The sequence below is a fragment of the Anoplopoma fimbria genome, chromosome 20, assembly GCF_027596085.1.
Source record: "Anoplopoma fimbria isolate UVic2021 breed Golden Eagle Sablefish chromosome 20, Afim_UVic_2022, whole genome shotgun sequence".
NCBI classification, from domain to species: domain Eukaryota; kingdom Metazoa; phylum Chordata; class Actinopteri; order Perciformes; family Anoplopomatidae; genus Anoplopoma; species Anoplopoma fimbria.
Window position 1 is genome coordinate 20,283,603 of NC_072468.1, and position 13,228 is coordinate 20,296,830.

Consider the following 13,228-nt stretch of genomic DNA (forward strand, 5'->3'; position numbering starts at 1 on the left):
TGTTTCACTAGACCCATTATTCAATATTTTGATTGGTCTCTTTTTCATTTTACAGGATGTCATGAAGATGCACATGTAATGAGAAGAAACATGTTTTAGGATTAGGATAATTGTAGAGTTATGAAACTATACATCAATAAAATTAAGTGAGCATCAACATGAGGGAACTCCAGTTAGGGAGAGCCTTAAATCTGAACCACAACACAGCGCGGGAAAGATCTCTGCAAAAACGAACGTAGGTCAGACGGTCTTATGTGGTTCTTTGGCTGACTCCAGAAACCAGCCTTTACAGATAATAACAGGGATACATTTATGCTATTTGTCCACCGCTTTAATTGATGGCATTTTATTATAATGGCCAAATTTGACCTTTTTTTTGTCTAAAAATTGCCCTAGCTATATGACTTTGAATCCCCTTTTAAAAAGGATTTTTAATATGTTGCAGATGTATTCCCATTTCCCATGAGGTCATGCATATGATTCGTTTTTGCATCTATCCAGCTCCTTTCTTAAACAGAGGCGAACTGTTCTCTGTCAGCTCAGCTCCTCTCTCTCTATTTCTACTTTAAACTCAGAGTTTCTTTTTTTGTATTTGACCTTTTGAGCTCCAAAATGCTCCACTTATCAACACTCAGTTTTCAGTTCTCCCAACAGTCCCATCTTACTTGCCTTACATTCCTCATATATTACAGTGCAGGGAGTCAAATGTACAAACGGTGTATTATAATATATAGCCTGTTGTGTAAGCAGCGCCCGTCATCACTGACATTATTGGATATTTTAGAGGTCCCTCATTGAAAAAGTAAAATCTTCTCTTGTTTTTGCAGGGCTACAGAAAGGCCAGTCATTTTTCATAACTTGCAAAAATTCAGCAATATCATCTGTCCCCTTTGTTTAGTTTCATGTATTTCACCCCTTGTCCAAGAGGGAATGCGCACTTAATGGCCGTTATTCAACACAGTTTTTTTTTAAATGGTATGTTCCCATGGAAGTTTCAGAAGCACCCAGTCCCTGATGAGCTCCAGATGTTGTCCAGATGTGCTCCACAGTGGGCAACACTAGTAGGCTAAGACAGGAGCACACGACCACTGCCACCACTGCCACCGTTTGGTGGCCAAACCATATCTATACTCCTGACTCTGAAGATGGTGTAGTTAAATTGCTCTCCCTATGGCGGGTGAAAAAATATCTCTTTAATTCTCTTCCCACCTTCTCTACATTCATTGCGATGAATCACTAAGTTCAGGGTTTTCAGAGTGAGTCAGTTTTTCTCTGAGTGACACGGGATGCCATTTCCACTTAACTGCAAAAAAATGCAGCTGGCCACAAACTCTGTTTAACCCCTGAAGAGTTTCAACAGCATTTTTTAAAGTTGATGTTTTTAAAAAGGCATTTTCCATCAATATCAGTAATTTGTTTGAATCTCAACACATTTATTCTTTTGAATGAAATATGTTTTTTGTTTTCTAATGTGAAGTCACTATTGTATGATCACTTCCAGCATTCGTTGAAAAGTTTAACACTACTCTTTATGTAGAATAGTCATACAGTGCCACCCAGTGGACTGATGCAGTATTACGTCCTGCTGAAGAAAAATAACCTCCATGTAAACCCATGTGTTCAACAGTTGTACTTAACATATTTACATTCAAGTGACGATGCCCCTTTAGATGACTTAAAATGATATTTAAAAAAAATTATACATCACAATATTTCCTCCTATGTACAGCTGCATATTTTACATATTCTGTCGAGGCATCTGTTCATGTTAAAAGTACAGTGAAACCAAGGTTAACAAAGGTAACAGTTGAAACAGAACAATGCAAAACATTAATTTTGCAACCAAGAGTAGCCCACTAAGAACCAAAATTTTTCATTTCCAGCATTCAAATATGTAAAAAATCTTTAACAGTACATCATTCAAAAGTCTTGTCAATTTTTAAATTCCTCCAGTCCAATGCAGGCTTAGCTTGATCCTTTGTCCAACTACACTTTGTAATTTAGCTCTTGCTCATGTTTCTGCAGTGGTGAGCTAGCTTGACATCTCCATCCCCATACCATGAAAATGTTCATCCTTTTTAAATCTGCAGTATATAAACCCACATGGCACAGTGTCAGACAGGCCGCTCAGTCACAGTCTGTGTTGGGATTATTTCTTCAAACTGTGAACTTCCTCCTGCAAGGAAAATAAAAAAAATGAACAATCAATTAAACCACAGTCTTGTTCTTGGGAACCACAGCTTCTGTATTATTTTATTTTGGCAGAGTGCCGAAGGCATAAAGTATGGTGCATGCAAAACTCAAGTCTCGCCTCACTGACCTGCAGTGCCACTCGTTTGTTTCTCTCCTCCCTCAGTTCTTCTCTCACTTCCTGCATGTCTCGGCTGATCAAAAGAGATGGAAACAAATGATGAGTTTGCAGACATGGGTTTGTCTAAATAGGTTAAGATGTATACTACTGAATTGAATTTCTTTATTACATTACATTACATTACATTACAGTCATTTAGCAGACGCTTTTATCCAAAGCGACTTACAGGAAGTGTATTCAACATAGGTATTCAAGAGAACTACTAGTCACCAGAAGTCATAAGTGCATCTCCTTTCTTAAACAAGCATCTTAAAGCATAAACCAGAGCAAAAGTATAGTGCAGAGGCAAATTACTACGAAAACAATAATTGCAACAGACTAATACGAATACAATAAGTGCTACAAACTACTACGAATAGGATAAGTGCAGTAAACGAATACGAATTCAATAAGTGCAGCAAACTGATACGAATACAGAGAGTGCAACAACTAATACGAATGCAATAAGTGCTACGAGGAAGGCTCAGGGTAGTGCTTCTTGAAGAGGTGAGTTTTCAGCCTGCGCCGAAAGATGGGCAATGCCTTAAGCAAGTAGCTTTTGATTAGTACTTGTTCAGGTTAAAGCTTAGTGGAGCTACACTGAGGATGACATGATGCCACATGACTCCATAGACCAATAAATATGATTAAAGAGTAAGTTGTGAGACGTAAATAGGTGCAACAAAATGGGGTTGGTAGGGGATTTATATTTGTACAAAACATCCTGTAAAGCATGAATGTAAATATGCTTTTTTTATAATACACAACCCTGTAGATCCACCTTTTTAAAGCTACTGTCTGTAAACACATGTTGAGGGCTCTGAGTGGGTTACAAGTTCCGTTGCCAGGAAATCATGTTTCTACAACTGCGCCCAGTGTGGCTCATGTTTAGCAACCAGGCCTCTGTGATGATTCATATCAAAGCAAATCAAAGGGATGCAAGAGATCTTAACGCGGTTTAGTACTGTTATTTTCTTTCTGGATGGAACACTTATGTTCAGTGCATAGTTTGTATTTTTCTCATAGGTTTTGATTAGAGCACTTCCTGTGCGTGCTAGTGTCCACAAATAACACAATAATTCAAGATGTCTAAACCCTTATATTATCATTTTTTAAACACCTCTCAGCAAAACTCAATCCGTTGCTCAGATTTGAAACATATCCACATTATGAAAAAATTAGTATTACTCACTCGTGTCGTGTCTGCAGCAGCTCCAGAGCCATCCTCAGCTCTTTGATCTCAGCCTGCAGGCTTTCCAATGTAGCTTCTTCTTTATGGGTCACAGCTTTGGCATCCACAACGACTCTTGGTGGTGCTGGTCGAACCGGAGGTGGCGTCTTGGGTCGATAATCAGGCCTTGTGGGTGTTGGCAGGAGATTTTCTGCACCCTGCAATGAATTATGGTGGCTTAGACCACTGAGCTTCATTTGCTTTATGCCAGAATATTTACGATTAAATGTAAAATGATATACAACAAATATCATATATATTGTGTTTTCTTTAATTCAAACTAGTTAGGTTTCATCATAAACAAACATGCTGTGTTGTATCTAGAAAGAAGTCAATGTTACAAACCTTTTGCAAGGCAGGTAATTTCTCTGTCTGAAACTTTTTGGGGGATAATTCCGGTTGTGTCTGGTCATTGGCCCCTTGAGCCTGAAAAGGAACATAAGCTATGGCTATCATTGCTAATAAGAATTCCTCACATCATGCTCTTAGAAACGTTCCTTCCCCTGTAGGTCTGTCTTCTGAGCAGCCAAGTACAAACCATAAAATGATCCTCTAGGGAATTAAATCCTTCATTTCCCAGAATGACCTTTAATGAACTCTTAGAGATCAGGCCCACACTTGTTGGGCATGTGTGATGTCCCAACAAGTTTGGGCCTGAACTATTGTGCACTAAGTGCAAGTGCAGGGAATCATTGTAAGGGGTTGCTAAATGTTAGTTCAAAATGGGGGATTCTAGGAAATGAGTTCTCCTAACATTAATCACTCATGGCATAGTTTGGAATTTAAAAATTCTGTTGGAAATTGGAAATATATCACATCACTAAAGAACAAAATGGTCCAAGGAATTATCATCCACGTGTTCAGTTCCATTTTAAAAAAGCAAGTACTTTAACCCAACAACTATGAACAAGTTAAAAAAGGGCGTTGCCTCTTTGATGCAGAGATAATCTCAAGTTGCAAAGGTCGTCTACAGAAGTTGTGGCTAGCAACACCTATTTGGTTTAGCAGCTTGTCTGCGGTTCCTGCCTCAGTTAAGTGTTCATTATGTAACTCTTCGCTTGAATATTCGAGGCAAAAGTTGTGATGAGCTAGTATTGTGCTGTCACTGATGTGGACATACTTCTGCTGCTATAACCAGGCCTGATGGGGGTCTCCTCTGCGGGGGTTTGGCTCTGTTTGCTGTCGGATGGCAGAGCTTTTCAGTCTGCACATCCAAGCCGTCAAATTGGTCGGTCTCCTTCTCTTCCGGTTGTTTTGGCGAAACAGGAGTCCAATCACCATTGGTCCTGCTGAAAATAAGTTAAAAAAGAGTAAAATCTTAAAAGATTAAAATGAATGTCAAGCTTTGGTTGCAGTAAATGAAAAGCGGGAAACTTCAAAAATTCTCTCTTGGGGAAAGAAACCTGCATTGCCAGCTGTAGTTAACATTTTCAAAACACAATAATATTTGAATATGTTCCCCAGTTTGATAAACTCTAAGTGCAGGTGCAGCACACAGCAGCTGCAGTTTTGGAGTCTCTCTATAGGTCTTATTTTGTCTTGGCAGATGTTTCACTTTCACAGCTCATACTGAGTCTCAACTCACTTCAATCACCTTTATACATTAGTTAGATCTAATATAAGGTTTAAAAAAGAATCTGACTTGAGGAAAGATTTTTCTAAATTCAGAATGATTCTTAAAGAAGCTTGAAAGTTGTCACTTGGAAACAATTTTCAGAAAAAGCTTGTTCTCCATTAGCAGTCCCCTCAAGACTGAGCTGTTTTTGTTTTCGCAGTTGTTTTTTTTGTGTGTGCCAGTGTGTGTGTGTGTGTGTGTGTGTGTGTGTGTGTGTGTGTGTGTGTGTGTGTGTGTGTGTGTGTGTGTGTGTGTGTGTGTGTGTGTGTGTGTCTGTGTTAGCTCAGGAAACAGGAAATGGGCTGCTCTCGTCTGTTTAGGCCCGATCTGACTCATCCAAGAGTTTCCACTGAGCCACTAAAGGTCGGGCATCCTGGCATTCTTCTTTAAGGACACCATGGCAACTGGTGGCGGCAACCAAAACCTTTTAATAACTAAAGGCTCCACTCCCGGTGCCAGACCAAAGAGGAGAAAGTGTGCCTGACGTTTCCTAAAGGCCTTTTGCTTTGGAAAGGTTGCAAATGAATTACTAATAGTGTCTCTGATTTGGAAGCCATATTCTTCAGTAACTCTTTAGTGGTTTTGCATGTAGATTAATCGTGATACACAACATCAGCAGCGTGCATTTGGCATTGGCATCACTCACTTGGGTAAAACCTTGTTGGGTTTGTCTTTGACTGCAGGCGGGCTGGGCTTGATGATGGCTGGTAGCTTGACTTTGGTTGGAGGATTGCTTCTCAGGTCTTTAACCTCTGGTTTATCATCTGTAAAGCAAATGCATCAAATTACTCCACAGCCTTATTTATCTCGAAAAAGGTAGAAAAAAGTGTCTGTATAATATTTTAATCATAATAAAAGCCACTGCCATTTATACCTTTCGTCTTTGCTGGACCAACTTTCTCCATCGCTGAGGCCTCTGTCTTCACTGAGAAAGTAGTAGTGAATGTACTGTTATCATAAAGTTGCATTTGAAATGTTAATAAAATACAGCTGAACTTTAGATTAAATATCAAAGGTACGGTAAGGTAAGAACCTACGTTAGTATTTCGTCAGATAACTTTGATTCACTTTTGAGTCAGTCAGTGAGCTTGAAAATGTTTCCCTAAGCAACTGCTTTGAGTGCTCTCAAACTGCCGTGTATTTCCCAGATGTCATTGTGTGTACCAAAATGAATAATGAGGGGGTTGTTGCTAAAAAAGGAGCATGCATGCGCAGCAAATCTGCCATGGATAAATTAAAGTTAACTTTCACGCCTCGTGCAGGTGAGGCTTCTCCTCTAAGATATGTACAGTAAGTTCTGCTCCACACTTCTGCTTATATTAATCGCTGGCCTATTCTATTAGTCACAGTATTTACATTTGTTTACCCCAGAACGCATTATGGTTTAATGTGGTGGAGAACAAAATGCCATTGATCTTTCAATTAAACTGTAATTTAGTTTATGAGCAGTTGCATGGGAAGGCAAAGATGGAGCATACAAGGTCACAGCTGTATCCAATAGCACTGCAGTAACGGCTCCCAAGGGTTTTAACAAGTTCGTCAGGGCAACTCACTCTGCCTCAGTTCATAGACAAAAATACAGTCCCTGGGAGGACTTGCATTATGACAGTAATGTGAGAGATTCCTGTTTACCATGCAAGTCAAGTGCTCATTTCAAACAGAGGATGCTGAGGAGCCTGGTTACAGCTCTGCTACACACATATAAGCACAAATCTGTGAAGTAAAACTGCTCTAATGCATAGCCCTAAAAATAATAAATTATATTATTATACTTTGCACAACGCTTAAAAATCATAGAGTAATAATATCGAATGACAACACAGGAAGCCTACCTTGAGTGTTCAAAGCATTGTGCAACATTCCCTCTCAAGCAAACCATCCACACTAGTAGTAGCTCAAGTGCTGCGTCTTGAGCTGGTTGTGAAAATCTCTGTGACAGAGCTCTCCTCCGTCCCCCCCCACCCCCTTGTTTCCTCCAAGACTCCTGAACTGTGTCACATGACCAGTTTAACCATCCCCCATCTCGCCACAGTCTGAGACTTCCTGTGAAATTCTTGTGAGTGATACGGTATGGAAAATCTGCTGTTATGAGTGTCACGTGGTGCCAGTGTCAGTTCAGGTGACTTTGTCTTAGAAGGGCATTGTTTCACCTCCCTTTTAACAACAGCCTTTTTTGATGAGCATGCATATTGAATCTCCAATCGAGGAAAGAGTTGGGGGTTTAAATTTGTAAAATAAACATGTTTGCTTTGTTGGTACAATTATTTGCTAAATTTGCAACTTTTACCACAGACGGCACTCAGCTTCACAGGAAGCCACATCCGACTCTGTAGGGTTTGCTGATTTGACGTCTTTGTTTCAAAGGCTCTCATTGTTCATTTGCCCTATTTTAATCACCAAACTAAAAGAAAATGTTTGCTGCTATAACTGAGAATACATTAACAATGAAAACACCAGTTTAGAAACTTTAAAGTAAACTTTTACAATGTAAATCTACCACCTAGAAATATCATTATAACAATGATTCAAAGTTGGTAACAAACCTAATCCTTTTAATCGTAGATCATAAACAATGCCAATAACATAAATCTAATTAAATTAAAACAGCATTGTGTTTTTGTGTTTGTGGCAGAATCTGAGGTATAATGAGTTTACTCAATGTGCACCACAGGGTAGAGAAAGTCTGCCAATCACAGTGTCTTTGCATGGTAACTAGATGAATACTTCTAGTCATAATGGAGCACCTCACAGATAACTTCTAATGCAGCAATATGTGCATTTATTCTAAAGCAGGAAATCAGTCCAGATCATCTGCACAAACAGAAAGTGAGAATAGTCTTTTCTCATCTAATGAATGAATAAACAGGGTTTAAAAAATCAATTAATTTGGCCAAACTTTTCTGATATTACAGCTGGTAGAGGTGAGGCACATTGTAATTTGTGAATATACTGATGGGTAGCTTAATCTATAATATTTTATCATAATAAATTATGAATTGATTTTGTATTAATAATTTGAATCTGCAAAGTAACTAAAGCTGTAAGATACAGTACCAGTCAAAAGTTTGGACACACCTTCTCATTCAACTACTTTGAAGAATCTAAAATATAAAACATATTCTGGTTTGTTGAGCATTTGTTTGTTTACCACATAATTCCATATGTGTTCCTTCATAGTTTGGATGTCTTCAATATTAATCTACAATGTAGAAAAAAATAAAAATAAAGAAAAACCATTGAATGAGTGTGTCCAAACTTTTGACTGGTACAGTAAATGTAGTAGAATAAGATGTACAATGTAAAATAGCATGAAATCGAAATGCTTTAGTTAAGTGCAAGGATCTAAAAATTGCAGAAATCAAGTTGCTTTGGAAGCACATTGAAATAATGGCATTGATCAGGGGACCGTTTTGGCTGCTCACCCAAATATTTCTGCTGCCAATTTCTCCATCTGCTAAAACAACAGTCCATCACAGTCTAAATTGTCAGCACACTGTCTGGCTAAACACCACTGCAGCCAGAAGTCATGAGTCAGAAGAGAACCTCTAAGAGATGAAGCCTAGCTCCTGTCTCGCATGTCAAACAGCGTTTGTCCCTGTGCTGCTGCATTTGATCAGCATACATGCCAGTCTCTTACCTGGGAGTGTAGTGCTGTTGTTGCGTGCAGGCGGTTGGCTTATGGTCCCAGACTAGAGGAGGAGAAACGGAAAAGTCAACAGGTTGGCAAGTACGTCCCCTTGGGAAATAGAGGCACGCTCTTTCCACGAAGGGAATTTTCAGTGAGTAATTCCAAAACGGAGGATGTTAGAGACGATCCTGACTCACTGCACACTTGTTAAAGTAACACAAATACCAGCCAGCTGCAGAAAAACTGCCATTACGTAGTTTGCATTTTGAGCCATTTCAAAATTATGAAAAGATTCAACAGAAATGAATTACTATCAAGCATATCCATGTTTTGATAGAAGCGCAATGCAGTTGTCAAATCTTGAATATAGTCGAGGTCCAGTCCCATAAGGATATTTTTAAGATTGTGTTTTAGTCCACTCACTTTCAGACGGTCCATTGGTGGTATCACCATGACAAAGTTATCAGGAAAGAAGCCACAGCGTCCGTTTAGCTCTCCTTCCCACCAGCCTTCATCTTCTGTTTCCTTCAGATGGAGATTAAAGAGTTTCATTAGAAGCTCAAACATGGCGGTGTCCTTTGGGACGCCAAATTGCTGCACACAAGGTTAACAAACGGTCAAGCAAAACATGGCTGTCTATTATAAATTTATCATGGATGGTATCTCTGAAATTGTTTTATTTTCTCTGATACGATATGATTCAGATGACTGCTAGATGCGTGTGTGAAACCAAAACATGTGTGTCAGCTTGTGCACCGTGGAACACCCTTTAAAGTGACGCAACTGGTTTGGCTGGATAAACAATATGATACTCCTGCAACTACTTTGTAAGAAATGCAATTGTAGCCGAAGGAATCTGTTAATGGCATGACATCATGGGGAAAACGGGTTTGAAACATTGGCAGTAAAAGACAATAAAATGTCCTCAAACCTTTCTCAGTATCACAACAACGTCTCCTTTTTTCATATCCAACTCATCCTCCGTCTTAGCCTTGTAGTCAAACATGGCTTGGCAACACTCCACCACTGAGGAAATGCAGAAGATAACATGGTTACTAACATTTAAGAATCTGAGCATTATAGTCCATGTGTGACAAGAGTAAGAAGTTATATCAATGCTGACTGATCTTATCAGGCTTTTATAACCTTCACTCTACTAATTCAAAGAATAACCGGAAAGAGGTTGTGACAAACTGGAGATAAAGGTTGTGAACCTTGATCCCTGAGGGATGTTCCAGTCTTACGTAACCCTCTGTAGCGTGATTAATCCAGCAACATTAACCACCTGACTGTAAGTCATTATATTTGATCCCATTTGCCATTCAGCAAAAAGAACAGGAATTGCCATATATATTATGACTAACCGTTTTTTGCTTTGTTCCTCACACTTGTCCTTTGAGATATCTTTATGAGGACAAAAAGTACGGTAAGTCAAAGGTAAACAAATCGGGCATTTCACAAACTTTTTGTTCTGCTTTACATACCTCCTTGTTGAACACGGCGTCAGTGAGCTTGGGTCTTGCCTTGACCTCATTGTGCTTGTCTGTAGAAAGAGTATCACCAATAATGAGTTAAGCTGTTTTTTTGTTTTTTTTAGATGACATGTACAAACATATGTTTTGGCTTTACCAACCTTTAGGAGAAACAAAAATTTCTTTGACAAAATTTGCAGGAAATGCTCCCACTCTGCCATTTTTCACCCCCATCCACCATCCGTCTTCAATCTGTTGAGTAGATTATATCAAGGTGAGACAGAGTGCAACAAGTAGGTATGTGAGAAGACAAAATAACATTGTATGGGTGCAACAACTCTTTGCTAAAACCTTTAACACACAGTATTCATTCCAGAGATTACAATCGGTCTGTTTCAGATGTCTGGTTTCTTGATGGCATTAATATCCATGTGAATTCTCAGATCAGTCCACAAGCTGTTATTTGTCAGGGAAATACGCTTTGTCAGTCAGCCTGGCGGCTAAATATAAAGAGAATGTGATACCCAAACAATCAAGTAATACCTTCATGAAAAATACACTTTATTTGTCCAGGGCAGATAGGCTGAGCAAACTGTTCACCAACGCCCAGATTTACATACAATACTTAAGCTTTGGCCACCAGCAGATAAAACCTTTGCTTCCCAATTATGCAGCAGCTCATTTGCAGAGCATCTTTGTTTGGTTATTTGAGTTCAAATGTGAGCAGTGATAAGTGGGGACTCTACCTCCTTGATCATCTCTATTGTCTCCCCAACAACCAGCAGCAGCTCGTCTTCATTCAAGGGGTTGTAGGCAAACGCTACCTCGCATTTCCTTGTCTGTTTCATCTTCTTTGCTGGAGAAAGACAAAGAATCACCAGCCACATCAACATACAGATGTAAAGTTGATAACCTAGAGGTAAAGCTGGAGCTCAATAATGTGTTTAGCTTCACCTGAAGACTTGAATGTGTATATGTCTAATCCCTCAAAGACAGTTTGTTTCTATCTGTGCAGTTTTCACACATCATAATTAAGATTTGTGTGGCAAGGATGTGGTATCACATATATTTATAGTCGGCTTGCTTGCTGCACAGTCTTGCTGATTGCATGCACCACACTAACCATGGTTTAAAAAACTCAATGTGACAATAGATATTATTTTGAGTCGACTCAAGCTGCAAGCTGAGACAAGGGGTTCATATTGCATCATGTGCAGATTTCTTCAAAAGATAACTTCTGGATACATTAAATATAATAAAATCATCTCTGATTTACTGACATGATGTGCCTGCCACTAATGAAGGCCAAATTCCAGACTTTCCCACATACAAGTTTAAACATATTGAATTAATTGCAAATGAAGAGATTTATCAGACTTGGCGTTGTACTTTGTCGAACGCTCCGTGGTTCCCTCTTGCTGTCACCAATCAAATAAACTGGCACCTCCTGTAATGAGAAACCAAAACAAGGCATATTTAAAGACGTGTGGATAAACAGAAACACCCAGTCAAGTAAAAGGACAATGCTGTGGGCTGCGTAGAGTTAGCAGACCTTGGCAAAGTTAGCAGGGAAGATGCCTCTCTTTCCTCTCAGCTCCCCCTCCAGCCATCCCTCCTCGCTGGCCTTGGTGACGTTTTTGACCACATCCCCCGTCCTCACTGTGAGCTCGTCTCCCATGGTGCCCTCGAAGTCCATCAGCACCAGCACCTCTGCAGTGGCGCCGTAAATGGGGCAGAAAATGAGATTTTATGCACAAAGCCTGGTGTGCTGGCTTCACAAGTGATGCGTCATGACATTTCAAAACCACGACAAACCTCTAACCAGTGGAGACTAGACAAGAGTGAATGTAGATTGCTACAGATACACAGCACTTAGAAGGATTTCAAACACGAGAATCTCAAGGTACATACAAAAAATAAGATTAGCCTTTCATTCCAGCAAACACAAATACACTCAGTCTATGTGAATTTATGCAATGTCATCCGTTCGAAGTGCAACTGCTTTAGTTTTATTTGCATGCCAAATTAAAGTCAAATCAGTGGCATTTTGTGCAGATACAAAAACACTCAATCTTTTTATTACTTTGCAAATGTTTTCTGTTTAACCATTAAGTCACCGGGATTCCAGCTAACAGAGGATCAAAACATAAAATTCCAGCAGCATACAAGAAAAAGCGACAACACCTACTCACCCATGACCTCTTTCTGTCTCGCTCCCTCAGATTTGAATATGTAATTCCTTCAAAGAGCAGCAAACAAACCCTCGAGTAGAAGGAGAACTGAAAGAGTGTGGTTGGGTTGTCTAAGTCTGAGAGATATGGCAGCCAGGGCCCTTCTTCCTACTTGTCAAACATTAACATTGAGCAACTTTTCCTGCGGCTAGTCATGACAAGTCATCGGCAAGGAGTATGATGGGTCAAACAGTACAGAGAGGGAGGGGGGAGAGCAAGAGAGAGAGAGGGAGAGAGGGAGAAGGAGGAGGACGGAGGGAGGGAACGGGGAGGAGAACAGGTAAGACAGGTTTATAGTCAAAGAACAACGCTCATAAGTGAGGCTCAGAATAGAGCATGACAACAGAGGTCATCACAAAAATATTAGAGGACAAAAGTCAGCATTCACAAGCAGCGTTATCAGATCTGCTTCGCTCTTTCATACACCTCCATTCTTTATGGTCCGAAATATAAATGAATTTATAATATATAAATAAAGAAAGAAACTCAATATGTTTGTTGGGAGGAGCTTGTTTGAGAGTGTCTGTAATGTTGTTTTTGTACACCGCTTGAGGCATAGCTGGCAAATTATAGAAAGCAGAAATAGGGTATGCATGACTGAATTTCACACACCCAAAAGAACATCTGGTCTAGAAAAGAAACAACATACATTTTATAGGAAGATATAAAAATGTTCAGGCTCTCTTCCTTTCTTTTGCTCA

At 39.5% G+C, this 13,228-nt stretch overlaps 1 protein-coding gene across 3 annotated transcripts; it reads right to left on the reverse strand.

Annotated features, from left to right (window-relative positions):
• Window positions 1-1,671: 1,671 nt before the first annotated feature.
• sh3d21 (SH3 domain containing 21) lies at window positions 1,672-12,620 on the reverse strand. Of its 3 annotated transcripts, none has more exons than XM_054622183.1 (17): window positions 12,489-12,620; window positions 11,849-12,006; window positions 11,674-11,743; window positions 11,043-11,152; window positions 10,458-10,548; window positions 10,309-10,367; window positions 10,189-10,228; window positions 9,756-9,850; window positions 9,248-9,349; window positions 8,834-8,885; window positions 6,071-6,121; window positions 5,843-5,960; window positions 4,702-4,867; window positions 3,927-4,007; window positions 3,543-3,739; window positions 2,321-2,384; window positions 1,672-2,176 (listed from the first exon to the last, which is right to left on the reverse strand). In XM_054622183.1, exons 1-17 carry the CDS (start codon window positions 12,490-12,492, stop codon window positions 2,150-2,152), a joined length of 1,485 nt encoding a protein of 494 aa, XP_054478158.1. In that variant the 5' UTR covers window positions 12,493-12,620; the 3' UTR covers window positions 1,672-2,149. The 3 variants fall into 3 exon arrangements, with proteins under 3 accessions (XP_054478158.1, XP_054478159.1, XP_054478157.1); XM_054622184.1 differs by having other exon boundaries at window positions 4,702-4,870; window positions 11,686-11,743; window positions 12,489-12,617; XM_054622182.1 differs by having other exon boundaries at window positions 4,702-4,870; window positions 12,489-12,617.
• Window positions 12,621-13,228: the final 608 nt, after the last annotated feature.